Below are 14,210 nucleotides of genomic sequence, written 5' to 3'. Positions count from 1 at the left end.
GCCTTCGGCTCAGGTCGTGATCCCCGTGTCCTGGGACTGAGTCCCATATCAGGCTCCCTGCTCAGCGGGGAGTCTCCTTCTCCTTCTCACTCTCCCTTTGCCCCTCCCCCCTGCTCATGCTCTCTCTCTCTCAAATAAATAAAAATGAAATCTTAAGAAAAGGAAATATTTGTAAAAGCAACAGTGACGGTAGTCCAACTGTTCATCAACAATAGATAGATAAATAAATTTTATAATATTCGTACCATAGAATTCATGTTGAAGTGAGAACAATTACCTGCAAAAAACATACTTGGATGAATCTAAAAAAATATGGAGTGAAAAATAAGTTGCAGCAGAATACATGCAATATAATTCCATTTTGATAAAGTTTGAAAACACACCAAGCTGGAGAGTATGTACTCTTTAGGGATACACACATGTGGTAAGACTAGAAGGAAAAGGAAGGCTGTGAGAAAGGCATAGTTCAAGAGTGATTGTCTCAGTGCAAGGGAAGGGCCGGGAGGGGTCCCCAGGGGCTGCCAGAGGAAAGGGCAATCTTTTTTCTTAAACTGGGTGATGGGAACTCAGGTGTTCTTTGTATTATTATCTATATACCTGGCAAATATGTTTTTATAAATAGCATTTCTTATCTTCTTGATTATTTGATAATAAAACCAATACCAGTTGGAAGAGAGAGTGATCTAGTAGAAGGTATTAGTATACAGTTGGGTTTGGAAAAAGAAAGGGAAGGAAGATACTGTTTTCTAAACTAGGGAGAAAAATGGGAAATGGGGAGGATGCTTTTGTTTTAAAGATTTATTTATTTATCCTAGAGAGACAGAGAGAAAGAGTCTGAGCAGGGGGAGGGGCAGAGGGAAAGGAAGAGAATCGCAAGCCGACACCCCTACTGAGCGCAGAGCTGGATTTGGGGCTTGATCCCCCCCTGACCCGGAAATCATGACCTGAGCCAAAATCAAGAGTCAGAGGCCCAACCCACTGAGCCACCCAGGCAACCCCGAGGATGATTTTAATGATGGCACTAAAATCGTCTTCAGGATAACCCGAGAACTGTAAAAAGAATAGAAGTCGCTAAACATTGACCAAATTGGGCAGTAGTTTAACTATCTGCTTTTCTTTTTTAAGTCTTAGAAATTCTAGAGGGCTCTTGTTTGGTAGTAGGCTTAATATCCACACAGAGTTGAGATGACTCATTATGTTTTGAAAATTCCACAATTTAACAAAGAAGCAAAAGTAATGGTTCTATTTGGATTAAAGCTCTTCAGAGGTTTTTGCTGCTGGTTTCCCAGGCCAGCCCTCCGAGGATGTGTTGTTTTCCTAGCACCCAGGCCTGCGCATGTGAGCTGTCTCCAGGGGGATTGTGAGGCCTCACGGCTCTGAAGGCAGGCCTGTGCATGGGCTTCAGTAGCACAAAATAATAGTATATGCTTTCAGCTCCTTTGCAATGTAATATAACTTGGCATGTTTTCCAAAGTAACTTCTTCACTAGCAATTGTAATTAAATGGACTGATTTGACTAAGTGTGCTGTGGTGTGTGAGGAGCCTTCAGTCACCGAGAATTTATGAACCTGCCTTCCTAAGGCTGCCTAGGGCCTGGGTGCTATTTTAAGCAAGTCAGCTTAAACTGCTTGAGCCTCCTTTGCAACGTGATGGGATCGACTAAGGTCTTAAAGGATCCATTCAGGTCGGAAAGTCCAAGATTCCATGATCGACTACTGTATTTGGGGATGATTTCCAGTTAGAAAAATATGACTAAAAAGAAGAAAACAACAACAAAAAAATTATCTTGCTTGGGTAAGACCAACAAGTTCCTAGAGACAGTTAGGCATCTCCCTCGTGGATTTCTAAAAACCTCTTTAAAAGCTTTATTAGAGATTTTAAAAAGCTTTTGTTTTTTCAAAGAGCAGTTTTAGGTTCACTGAACAGTGAAATTGAGCGGAAGGTGTAATTTCCTATTTGTCCTCTACCCCCACACATGCATAGCCTCCCCCACCATCAACATCCGCCAGTGAGTGGCATGTTTGTTACAAACTGTGAATCGACGTTGTCAAATCATTTGTCACCCAGAGTCCATAGTTAATACCTTAGGGTTCATTCTTGCTGTTGAATGTTCTGTGGATTTGCCTTGTGAATTTTTAAGCCCCATGAATCCACACAGCAGTAGGACAGTCCCTGCTCTGTTACATACATCGTGGCAAGATTGGAGCCCAGGTGGAGGAGGTACAAGGTAGGCACCCAATAAATCTGTGTTGTGCAGTCTCCATGGGGGAAAGTGCCTCAACTTGGGCTGTTCAGTGTGGCTGCAGACGTGGCACTGCCTGAGAGGGACACAGAAATTTAGTGCCCACCCCAGCCCTGCCTTTTTTTTTTTTTTTGAAGATTTTATTTATTCATTTGAGAGAGAGAGAGAGACAGAGGACAAGCAAAGGGAGAGGGAGAGGGAGAAGCAGGCTTCCCGCCGAGCAGGGAGCCTGATGTGGGGCTCGATCCCAGGACCCCGGGATCATGACCCGAGCGGATGGCAGACACTCAACCATCTGAGCCACCCAGGCGCCCCCAGCGCCTGCCTTTTAACAAGACTCCCATCTCATTCCCGTGCACGGAGTCTGAGGAGCATGGCTATCTCCCCAGCTCCTTGCCTTTCTCTCTGTCGGCACAGAGACAGCCTTTCACTTGGGAGAACTAACACTTTAGAATTTGAAAATTGATCTCCGAGGCTTGAAATTAGAGTCTATGAAGGTTTTCTGCTGGGAGAGACTCACTTGGGTTTTCTAACCTCTTCCTGAATTAACTACAGAAGTAATTCCCGTGGCATCCCAGCTGCTGTCTCTTCAGAGCTGGTTTCTCCCTCCTGGGGCTTGGCCAAAAAAAGGAGGAAAAAACAAAAAACAACAAACAACAAACCACATCACAGCTAGGCATACGTCACATTTCTTAGTGGGAAGTGTTTGTTCCTCTTTTTTACTGTGCAGAGAATTTTTAATCTTTTTGACCACTTTGCCTTCTCTGTTCCATGTCCTTTGTAAACAGGGTGGATTGAATTCTAACTTGCATCAGATACTTGGGCTTATATATTAGCCCAAAAATGTTGCTTTTCTTTGCTGTTTTATCTCTTGTAGTCTTCCAGTGCATTTTCAAATATGTTTCTGATTCGTTTTAAAAGGGATTATGCTCTCTATTCAGATCTTATATTTCAAAATAAATTAGATCATAGCAGAGTTTTAAAGCACACATAAAATGATTTGTCCTTAGAAAAACTTTCAAATCTGTATGTTACATAGGTGGACAGAATGTTGATTTTATTACTTTTATTACTATAAATAGATTTATAACCGTTTACCCTTTACTGTGGAAAAGAACAGCTACAACTTACTTTACCATGGTTGTGAGAAACATCGTGATTACTTTTTTGCCCATGCTTGGAATATGATAGGTAAATAGTAAAAGTATATAGACAAGAAACCTTAGAGCGAGGTTGTAAGGAAGACAACAAATGCCTAATAATACTGAAATCTCTAAGAAAAGCTTTCCTTCTTTTATTTATTCATTTTTATTTTATTTTTTAAAGATTTTATTTATTTATTCATGAGAGACAGAGAGAGAGAGAAAGAAGCAGAGGGAGAAGCAGGCTCCCCACTGAGCAGGGAGCCTGATGTGGGACTTGATCCCAGGACCCTGGGATCATGACCTGAGCCGAAGGCAGACGCTTAACCATCGGAGCCACCCAGGCGCCCTTTATTTATTAATTTTTAAAAAAGTCACATTACATAAAAAGGAGTGTGACCCTTTTAAGTAAGCAGATTATAGCTGGTGTAAGTTTATGATTTTCAAATGCTAATGGAACCAGTTAGAAATCTTTTGTCTAAATAAATATATGACTAACTATCATGTACTAATTTTAGTGTATACACACAAAATCTATTCACAGAATTTTGTCTTAATCTTGATTTCCATTTCTGCTAATGAGTCACAAATACCTCTGGATGCCCTCTTTCAGCTTCTGTGGGATCGTCGTAAGCTATAGTAATTCTGTAGTATGTTTTTTAACCTCACAAATTACGTAGTAGTAGTATTGTTCATTTATACCATCAGTATTGTTTAGACTTAGCCATATCTTTATCATTTATTTATCTTCTGTTCTTTCTTTTCAGATCTTCCTTCTGGGATAATTACTTTTCCTTTTGAAGTATATCCTTGCTTAGAGAGGCCCCTCTACTGAAGGTCTTCTGTTGGTATAATCACTTTCTGTTTATCAGAAGATGTCCCTATTTTAACAAATAGAGAGTATTGTTGGTTTTTCAAATCTAAGATGTCAGATATTTTCTCTTAGTACTTTGAAAATTTTATTTCATTGTCACTTGGCTCCTAGTTCTGGGAAGTAGTTATGTAATAGTGATTAATTGCCAGTCCTTTCCTCTGACTCATTTAGTTTCTCTCTGTCTTTGGTGTTCTGTAGTATCATCATGTGTGTCGATATGAGTATGTATGTATGTATGTATGTATGTATGTATTTATTTAGGGGAGGGGCACAGGGAGAGGGAGAGAGAATCCCAAGCAGGCTCCACACCCACTGTGGAGCCCAACACAGGGCTCGATCTCACAATCCTAAGATCATGACCTGAGCTGAAATCAAGAGTCGGACACTTAACTGACTGAGCCATCCAGGTGACCCTGGATGTGGCTTGGGATTTCTTTGTCTTCCTGAATTGAAGGATTTATGTCTCTTACTAATTTTGGATAATTTTTAGCACTCTTTCTTTGAATATTGTCTTACCCAGCTCCCTCTATTATTTCTTTTAAAAACTTGTATCAAATGTATGTTGGACTATCTCATTCTATCTTCCATACTTTTTTTTTTAAAATTTATTTGACAGAGAGAGAGAGAGAGCACGAGCAGGGGGAGCGGCAGGCAGGCAGAGGGAGAAGCAGGCTCCCTGCTGAGCAAGGAGCCTGATGTGGGGCTTGATCCCAGGACCCTGGGATCATGACCTGAGCTGAAGGCAGCCGCTTAACCGACTGAGCCACTCAGGCGCCCTCCCCGCCTTGTTTTTTTAAGTAGGCTCCATGCCCAGTGCAGAGCCCAGTGCGGGGCTTGAACTCATGATCCTGAGATCAAGACCTGAGCTGAGATCAAGGGTTGGATACTTAACTGACCAAGTCACCCAGGCACCCTGTATCTTCTATACTTCTTAACTTCTCTTTTTAATATTTTTCATCTTTCTGTTTCTCTGTATTCCATTCTGTGTAATTTTCAGATCTATCTTCCAGTTCACTAAATCTCTCTTTAGCTATGTCTAAATTGCTATTTATTGTACTATGTATTGCATATTGAGTTTCAAAATTTTAACTCATATATATTTTTAAAGTTTTTGAATTTAGGGGCACCTGGATGGCTCAGTCGGTTAAGTGTCTGCCTTCGGCTCAGGTCATGATCCCAGTGTCCTGGGATTGAGCCCCGCATCGGGCTCCCTGCTCAGCTGGGAGCCTGCTTCTCCCTCTGCTGCTCCCCCTGCTTGTGCTTTCTCACTTTCTCTGTCAAATAAATAAAATCTTTAAAAAATAATATAAGTTTTAAACTTTAAGTAATCTCTACACCCAATGTGGGACTCAAACTCACGACCCTGAGATTAAGAGTTGCATGCTTCTCCAACTGAGCCACTAGGCACCCTTTTATTTTTTCATTTCTAAATATTCTTTTAATTCTTTTTCAAGTCTTTCTGGCCATTTTTATATAGTCTCTTGCTCCTTACTCATGTTTTCAGTCTCCTCTTTATTATTTTAAGTGGATTAAACACACTTTAAAACATGTAGCTCACATTCCAATATCTAAAGTCTTGGGGTGCCTGGGTGGCTCAGTCGGTTAAGTGTCTGCCTTTGGCTCAGGTCATGGTCTCAGGGTGCTGGGATCGAGTCCTGCATCAGGCTCCCTGCTCAGCAGGGGAGTCTGCTTCTCCCTCTCCCTGCCCCCCACTCATGCTCTCTCTCTCAAATTAATAAATAAAATCTTAAAGTCTTTACAAATCTGATACTATTTGTGTGGGCTTCTCTTGACTTTTTTCATAGTACCTTACTTCCTTGTGTGTTTTGTAATTTTTAATTTTGCACTCATATTTATTGGACCTCTCGCTGCAGGACTACTTTGATGCCTGGTTTTCGAGTGTGTTCTTCTGGAGAAGATTTATGTTAACCTCTGATAGACACTGGAGACCTGGTCCACTTTAAATTATGATTCTAAACATACAGTTTTTAGGACCACACAAGTAGTATAGATTCCAAAGTTGGGAACGCTTTTTATAAAATATCTGCACAAAGTCAAAGTTGAGACAGACACTTTTTCTCACTGTTCTCTGAGAGATGGGTATTTTTCTTCCTGATTTACTCTTTCCCTGAGACTATGGCCCTTCTCAGATCCACATTTTTTTTGGAGATGGTCTTCAGTTGGTTCTTTACCTGTTCAGACCCAACACTTGTCCCTTATTCCCCTGTGGCCTAACCATTAGGCTATCTGGTCCAATGTCCCTCTATCCAATGACTGTAGTGCTTGATGACCTTCCTAGTCCATCTCCTTCTTTGCTCCTGTGTTCAGCACATGTCCCTTTTTGTCTTGCAGGCTCACCCAGTCATGTAAAAGGATGTTTTTGAACAGTTATTAAGCATAATTAAGTGTTATGATGTGGGAAGACTTCAAGATCTCCAGTCTGTCATGTTGCCAGGAATAGAACAGAAATAATTTACTTTAAAAAAAAGCAAAAAGAGTGAATTCAAGTTGATCTCTATAGTATTTCACACACTCATGTTCTGATGGACTGTTTGGATAAGCAAGAGGAGGGTATTATTATGGGTCATAATAGTTGCTCAGTCCCCAGCCTCTGCTGCAGTGGACAGTACCCTGTGCTCTGGGTCTTCATTAGGGGTTTGGGCCATTACATATCCTGCCTCTGTATACACTGTATTTGAATGATAGGTGGAGATACCTCAGCCACTTCCATGATAATGACGGCTGTGACAAGGATAAAGAATAGGAAAGTTTTGAGAGGATGATAGGATGCTTTTGGCACATATCAGAACTCGGTCCTCACCATTCACTCCTTTATTTATTCATTCATTTAACAGATACTCATTGAGCTCTCACTATGTGTCATTCACTGGACTAGGCACTGGGAAAACAGATCAACAGTCCTTGTCCTCAAGAGGGTCACAGTGTGATGAGTGGACAGTTCACTTCAGTGAGGCATGATAAGGGATACGACAGGTAGAAGCCTCAGGAGAGGCACGGACTCAACTTTAGAGTACTGAGGAGGGAGGTGGTGTCTATGTGGAATCTGCAGGACCAGCAGGAGTGATTCAAGTGGAGAGCCAGGGAAGGGCATCCCAGGCAGAGGGAGAAGAATGTGCAGAGGTGCTAAGCCAGAGGGAATTTGGATTTGGGAACTGCAGGTAGTTAGGAAGCCGTGAGAGTGGAGCAGGGAATGATGAGAACTGAGCCTGGAGGTAGTCAGGGGCCTCAGTGTGGGCAGCCTAAATTAGGATCTTTTGAACTCTTACCTGGGTAGTGAGTGATGCTGTCAGACTTGTCATGTTCATTCCTCTTGAGAGCTGGCTCTTGTGGAAGAGAAGGAACGTGGGCTTGGGAATCAAGACAGGCTGATATTGAGATTCCAGCTTCACCTCTGTCTGGGTGATCATGTAATTGATGTAGTTACCTTCTCTGAACTCTCTTTCTTGTGTGATAAATGAGACAGAATGGACTAGACAACCTCCTAGGACCTCCTCCATTTCCAGTATTCTGTGGTGTCATTTGCAAGTCAGAGAAAAAAAATGTCAATGTCTGCTTACACACAAGCTTAATTAAGTTAAGGTAGAGCTCACAGTTATGAATATTTGCTGAATGTAATTCTGGCAATTGCTGGCTCCCAATTAGCTGTTTAATTCTGTGTGTTTTGTGTTGTGCATATTCACAGTGAGTGGAGATTCTGAAACGAAGTGTCGGCAATATGACTTTCATTGCCTTGCAACTAACCCAGCTTTTACTTCCCTTGTAGATGAGCTCTTTCTGGAACAGCAAAACCTCTCTTTATCCTCCGTGGAGCTCATGATGAAGAAAAGCACCGTGCACAGCACTGCACATGTGGCCTTAACAGAAACTGCCCCAGGGTCCCAGCAAAGCAGTTCTCTCCACGTCATATCATCTCCATCCGCCACTATTTTTGATACAATCTTTTTTAACCAAGGAACAATGACCCAAAGTATAGCAGATCACAGCATCTTGGTGGCAAATTATGTGTCGATGATGAGCAATGCGGTGGTCAGAGAGGACGATGAAATGGATAACTTTTTGCCAGAAGCTCCCTGGACAACTTCCCGCCCGGTTTCTCCGATTCGGTATCTCCCCGTCAGCCCGCCGGCGCTGACTCCATCCTCACCCATGATTTCTTTTCAAGACCAACAGATGACATCAGCCTGGCAGAACACAATGCAACAACCAACAACGTATACCGAATCCCCCAGTCATTTCAGTGCTTTTCGGTCAGCTTTTCCCACATCCGAGGGCATGCTTCCAACACCTAGTAGGAACTTGGTGCTTTATCCTACGGACGCTTACTGGCACTCGGCGAGCAGGACTTTGCCGGAGATCGTGGCTTCAGGCACGGAGGAAGCAGAAACCCTTCTCTCCAGCTCTCTGTCTGCAGAGCCTCCGCTCGTAGGCAGTGGCCTGACTCAGCAGCCTTTTCCCTCCTGGGCGGAGGTCCCACCGCCTCCAGAGGATGTTCTGGCCACGGTCACGGCCACGGCCATGGACAGATATCCAGAGGAGACCACGGCTGTGAGTCGCAGTCTAGAAGGAACCATCCTTTCTAGAACAGAGCCTGCCGCAGCTCTGGCGCAGATAGTCTTTGCTTGTAGCCGCGGCAGCCCAAATTCGGCTTTGTTCTCATCTTCTTCTGCCTCCGTGTCCTTTTCTCCTCCATCAGCTGATGTTTCTTCTAACCCCTTTCTTCCCGGCAGCTCCGGTGAGACGTCGGAGCTGCCGGGCGACGCAGGGGTCGTCCCAGACCTCGAGGACGACGCTCGCGTCCTGAGCCCGCTGTCGTCACTCAGACCCTACACGGGGTGCGTGTCCTGCCGCGTGGCGTCGCCTCGGCTCGTCGCGTCAGCCAGCCTCCCGGGGAGGGAGGACGTGGGCTCGGGGGACGGCGCCGAGACCCTGTCGGTGACCACACCGGAAGCCCGCGGCGTCTCTCCGTCCAGCCGCAGAGTGGCGGACTTCCCAGAATTCGAAGAAGAGCCGCAGGAATTCAATACACGTTTCCCCTCCCGGCCGGTGGTTCCACTCTCTTCTCCCTCCGTGCGCGGCTCAGGAACGAGCGGTGGGGTTTCAGCCGAGGCCGGTGCGAGCAGTGTCGGGACCACCCCGGTGCCTCCTTCCCGCGGCCATCTCTCTGCGCCCGTGTCGCCCGATGCTGCTCCTTTGGGCTCCTCCTCTGTCCCCGAAACGCCGGGACCGCCCGCCGGCGGCGGGACAGCGGGGTTCCCCTGGGTCATCAGCAGCGTGCTCCCCGACTCGTCTGTCCCGCGCACAGCGGACCAGAGCCGCCCCGCGCCCGCGCGCGGGGACCCACGGCCTTCTCCGGCTTCCGCCCCGGGCCCGTCCGGGGAGCCTGCGCCGGTCCCTGACCCGGAGCCTGGCGGCTTTTCGGCGCATGAAACTGGACGGGCTTTGGAGTCCGCAGCCGGTTTTCTCCCAACTCCACCGCTGGAGTTCAGCAGCCTGGTCCCTTCATCTTCAGAAGGACTTGCCTCTCCGACTTTGGGGATGGCGAGTGCCGCGGCCGCTTTCGTTTCTCCGGCGTCCTCTGCCGTGGTCGAGACCCTCGCGTTGTCGGACTCTCTCCGTGCGCCGTCCGCCCCGCTTTCCGTTCCTGCTTCCACAAACTCTGAATTTTCTCAGCCCCAGCCGAGTTCAGACCTTCTTTTAAGGACGTTCACGTTTCTTCCTGGCTACTCTGAAATGTCGCGCCTCTCAAGCCTCCCTTCTGATTCTGTCAAGTTCTCTGAAGCAGCAACAGTTTCCCCGACAGGTCCCGAAGCTCATTTTACCTCAGCCCTCACTGAAACTACCTCCTATTTTGAGTTGTCACTCATTGCCCATGAATCTGCGGTCACCACCCTGGTGCCCTCCAGGTCTGAGCCCACCCTTGACATTTTGACTCTCGGGACTCACTTCCCGTCACCTTTGACTGCTTTTCATACGACACCCATTTTAGCAGAATCTTCTCTCTTTCCCACTCCAACTCCAACACCTTCCAGTGACGAAGTCAGTGCTACGGATGACCACTCACCTGTCTTACCCTCTTTCTCCAAAGTCATTGCCAGCACCACACTGCTGGTCACTGATGCGTACCTGTCGTCAGCATCCTCATTTGTTTCTGAGGTGGTCCCCTCACCTCTTCCTACAGAGCCAATATTTGTGGGCCCATCATTCACACCCACAGATTTACCAATGAACACCTCCATGGAACCCAACTCACCCAACACCAGTGCTGCCCCCGATCATACTGTTGACGGCACCCCGAGCAGCAGAACTGCGAGTCAGAGTCCCCCTGAGAGCAGTTCGGGGCGACCCCCGCCATCCCTTCATCCCGTGCCCACCTCCACTTCTGAAGCAACCGTTGATACTCCGGCACTGGTCACCACCAAGCCGCCATATGTGTGTGATATTACGGTTCCGGATGCCTATTTGATCACAACCGGTAAGGCCCCACTTCAAGTCACCTCTTGGTTGGGGTGATCTTTCTAAGGTGCTTGTATGAAATGCCTCTGTGACATACAGCATCTTGGGAAAGAGCAGGGGCTTGGGCCCCAGGGAGCCCCTGGGTGGTAACCCTCACTCCTTCACCTTTCTCCTGTGAGTTCTCTGGACAGTTAGTCTCTTTACCTCTCGGTTTCCTCAATTGTCAAACAAGGATAACTGTGGCACCTACGTCGTTGGGTTATTGTAAAGATTTAAATGCATCATTGCACATAAAGTACTTAACCCAGTGCTTGGCACATAAGAAACACCCACAAAATGCTACACGTTAGTAGTAGCACTAAGAGAAATAAAAGATTTAGATGGAGGCTTAGGAGCGTTTGCTAGGATCTTTGCCTTTGGAACTCATAACCTGGTGGATGTGTAGATGGCACGATAAAAACAAAAACCTTTGTGTTTAGCTCCAGCAGATAGTTGCACAAATGTGTAAGGGCAACCGCTACAATTTCTTATTCTTTTCCTTGAAAGGAGGGAGCACTTTGCTCCTACATGTTCCTGTAAATGTCACTTAGATCCTGAGAATCCGAGAAAGAGACAGGGAGCAGCTAAATGTCTGATCTCAGTTATAAACTTTGATCTCCACCCTGGACCACAGCCGGAGTGACTGGCTGACAAGCAGCAGCTTCCCTTGTATCTGCCCAGCTGCTTTAGTCTCATGAAATCAGAGCACATTTGACATCATGTCTGTACATGTCCAGTGACTATGGCCTGCTTGGTTGCGTTCTCCAGCTTGTTCTTCATCAGGAATGACAGGCTGCGTGTTAAGTCTTGCGACCTGTTAATATACTTAAATACAATATAATATTGATGTGCAGCCTGGCTCTGTGTGTTGTTGATTTTGGTGGGAATGGAGGATAGAAATGAAGAAAGGGGAAAGAAGTTGATAGAGGTAGAGGAGGAATGGAGTGGAGTGGAGAAGGAAGAAGAACAGGGAAACTGTAAGGTGAGGAAGGAGAAGGAGATCATGCTGTGACATAGGCCATGCATCCTCTGCTTGTCACAGTGGTGCCACCACCCTCTGAGGTGGTGGGGAGAAGCTGAAGCCTTTGCTGTCTTAACTCCCTCCCTCCCCTAAATAAGGAACCATTTATTAATTCATTTAACAAATAATTATGCCTTTAGAAGGTTTGAGGGTTATCTACATGAATGGCATGGATCTGACCATGGATCTGACCATGGATCTTCAAGGAGCTTAGATTCTAGTAGGGTAGACACAAGCCGTGTTTTCTTGGAAGTTGTGATAAGAATGGTTGAAGCAGAGTTCTACAAGAGTGACTTTTGGGATGATGAGGAATGGGTTTGCAAGGATGTGAGTTGGAGGTGCGCACTCAAGAGGGCTGTCGTCAGAGATGAAGGGAAGTGTCCTTCTGGTGGAAGGTGTGAACACAGGTGGAGAGGTCAGACAGCCCAAGAACATTCAGCTCGGCTGGTAATTAGACTAATGGGAGGAGGAGGTAATTATGCTAGGAGATGAGGTTGGGACTCGTGGTGAACTTTCATCTGTGGGAAAACAGTAGTCCAGAGGAGAGAGAAGAGTTTCTTGTAGACATGATACTTTTCTTCCTTTTCTACGCCATTACTACATAGTAACCACAAAGTGGTCAGTTACAAGAAGCTTATTAAAAGAACTACTGAGGGGTGCCTGGGTGGCTCAGTTGTTAAGCCTCTGCCTTCGGCTCAGGTCATGATCCCAGGGTCCTGGGATCGAGCCCCGCATCGGGCTCCCTGCTCGGCGGGAAGCCTGCTTCTCCCTCTCCCACTCCCCCTGCTTGTGTTCCTGCTCTCACTCTCTCTCTCTCTCTCTCTGTCAAATAAATAAATTAAAAAAAAACTTTAAAAAATAAAAGAACTACTGAAAGCTTCTTTATTTCTTGGATTTCGTGACATTTATGATACTTGTAGGGGTAATGTGTCGTTTCAAACTTTTCTACAAATAATTAGAAACCATTTTAGAAGATCTCTAAGAATATCAGATATATATAGCCTGGATTAACTGTCATAGAGGATATACATTTAAGGAATTTGGTGTTCTTTCTTAGGGATCCGAGTATTTGCAGTAGCTTTTGGGGTAGAATTCACTCACTGTAAATGTACACTTCAGCAGTTGTAGTAAGTATGGGGAGTTGTGCATAAGTATCCCTATTGTTACATTGTATTTTTAAGTGGACAGGAATGCTATCTTTTGCTCTCAGTGGTAATCTTTGAGCCCTAGGAAGGATCACCTCATTTAGAATCTTCATTTGGATTTGGCCTTGGTTTCTTTTAGTCTTAGTCATTATCAGAGAGAGAGGGTTGGAATGATTACTTGTCCTCTGAAAGGGTTCTTCTTATGGAGCTGTGTCATAGAAGTGAGAGCCCGCCATTGATCTGTGGTGGACTCTTGGGAGAACACTTCACCATGTGTGTCCTCTAGGGAGTGAGGCTGTGCTTCCTACCCAGGACCTGCCTGACCCCGGCCTTCTCAGCAGGGCTCTTTCGCCTCTCTTGGCCCAAACTAGGTATTTGGAGAAACAGATATTTGTTGTCAGTGATCCTTTTTCCCCAAAGACCCTTGTGCTCATATCCTGACATTATAGTTTAGATCTTGCTCAGATTAACTAGAGAAGGTGTCGGTTTTCATGGCGGGTCGTGCAGACTATTCAGAGTAATACTTGGATGGCTCATCCTTTAGATGGGGCTCCTTACGACGTGTACTTCTTCCTTTGGTCTTTTGGGTTTTTCTGTCTCTGATTTTCCGTTCTGTCTCTCCATTCCCCAAGTTTAGCTTTTGAGATCTTTCCTTCCCTCCCTCTGGTCTTTCCTCTCTCCCTCCCTCTATTTCTCTGTCCCTCTGTTCCTTCCTCCTTTTCCCTTTTCCTTCCCACTCATTTTTGTCCTTCCCTTTAAAACCCATGCTATAGTCTGGTCCTCTTGGAGTCGGTTGTAGTCCAGGCCAAGTTGGCCATTGGTGTGTCAGCAGACACCGTCAGGGTGTCTGCATTTGTTCTAATGGTCTTATGAACTGAAAAAGCCCTTTCCCATGTGTACGATAGTAAAGGTCACCGATCAGTAGAGAAAACAACTGAATGTAACTTAAACATTTGTCTTTTAAAAAAAGAATGAAAGATACAGAGCGATTCTGTCTCTAATTTTTTTTTTTTATTTTTACAAGGTTTTATTTATTTGTCGGGGGTGGGGAGAGTGCGAGCGCACACAAGCAGGGGGCGCAGCAGGCAGAGGGAGAAGCAGACTCTCCGCTGAGCAGGGAGCCCGATGCGGGACTCGATCCCAGGACCCTGGGATCATGACCTGAGCCGAAGGCAGATGCTTAACCCACTGGGCCACCCCGGTGTTCCCTGTCTCCAGTTTTAAAAATTAAGAATAGGAAGCAGAAAACCGAATAATTGAAACGTATTTAGAT

The 14,210-nt window shown here is 45.6% G+C and overlaps 1 protein-coding gene across 4 annotated transcripts in view; it reads left to right on the top strand.

Moving 5' to 3' along the window:
- The first annotated feature begins 2,103 nt into the window (after positions 1–2,103).
- KIAA1549 (KIAA1549 ortholog) overlaps positions 2,104–14,210 on the top strand; it is a 90,730-nt gene continuing 78,623 nt past the window's right edge. For 2 of the 4 annotated variants that reach the window (XM_035723329.1, XM_035723328.1), the window contains exons 1-2: positions 2,104–2,227; positions 8,043–10,751. In XM_035723329.1, the coding sequence (XP_035579222.1) occupies positions 8,093–10,751 (2,659 nt within the window). In that variant the 5' untranslated portion in view covers positions 2,104–2,227; positions 8,043–8,092. The remainder of the gene's footprint in view (positions 2,228–8,042; positions 10,752–14,210) is intronic. The other 2 variants (XM_035723330.1, XM_027574729.2) reach the window with 1 other exon arrangement.

The sequence above is a fragment of the Zalophus californianus genome, chromosome 12 (genome assembly GCF_009762305.2).
Source record: "Zalophus californianus isolate mZalCal1 chromosome 12, mZalCal1.pri.v2, whole genome shotgun sequence".
In the NCBI taxonomy this organism is placed as follows: domain Eukaryota; kingdom Metazoa; phylum Chordata; class Mammalia; order Carnivora; family Otariidae; genus Zalophus; species Zalophus californianus.
The sequence above is the reverse complement of the archived record's forward strand: the minus strand, read 5'-3'. Positions and strand labels throughout refer to the sequence as shown.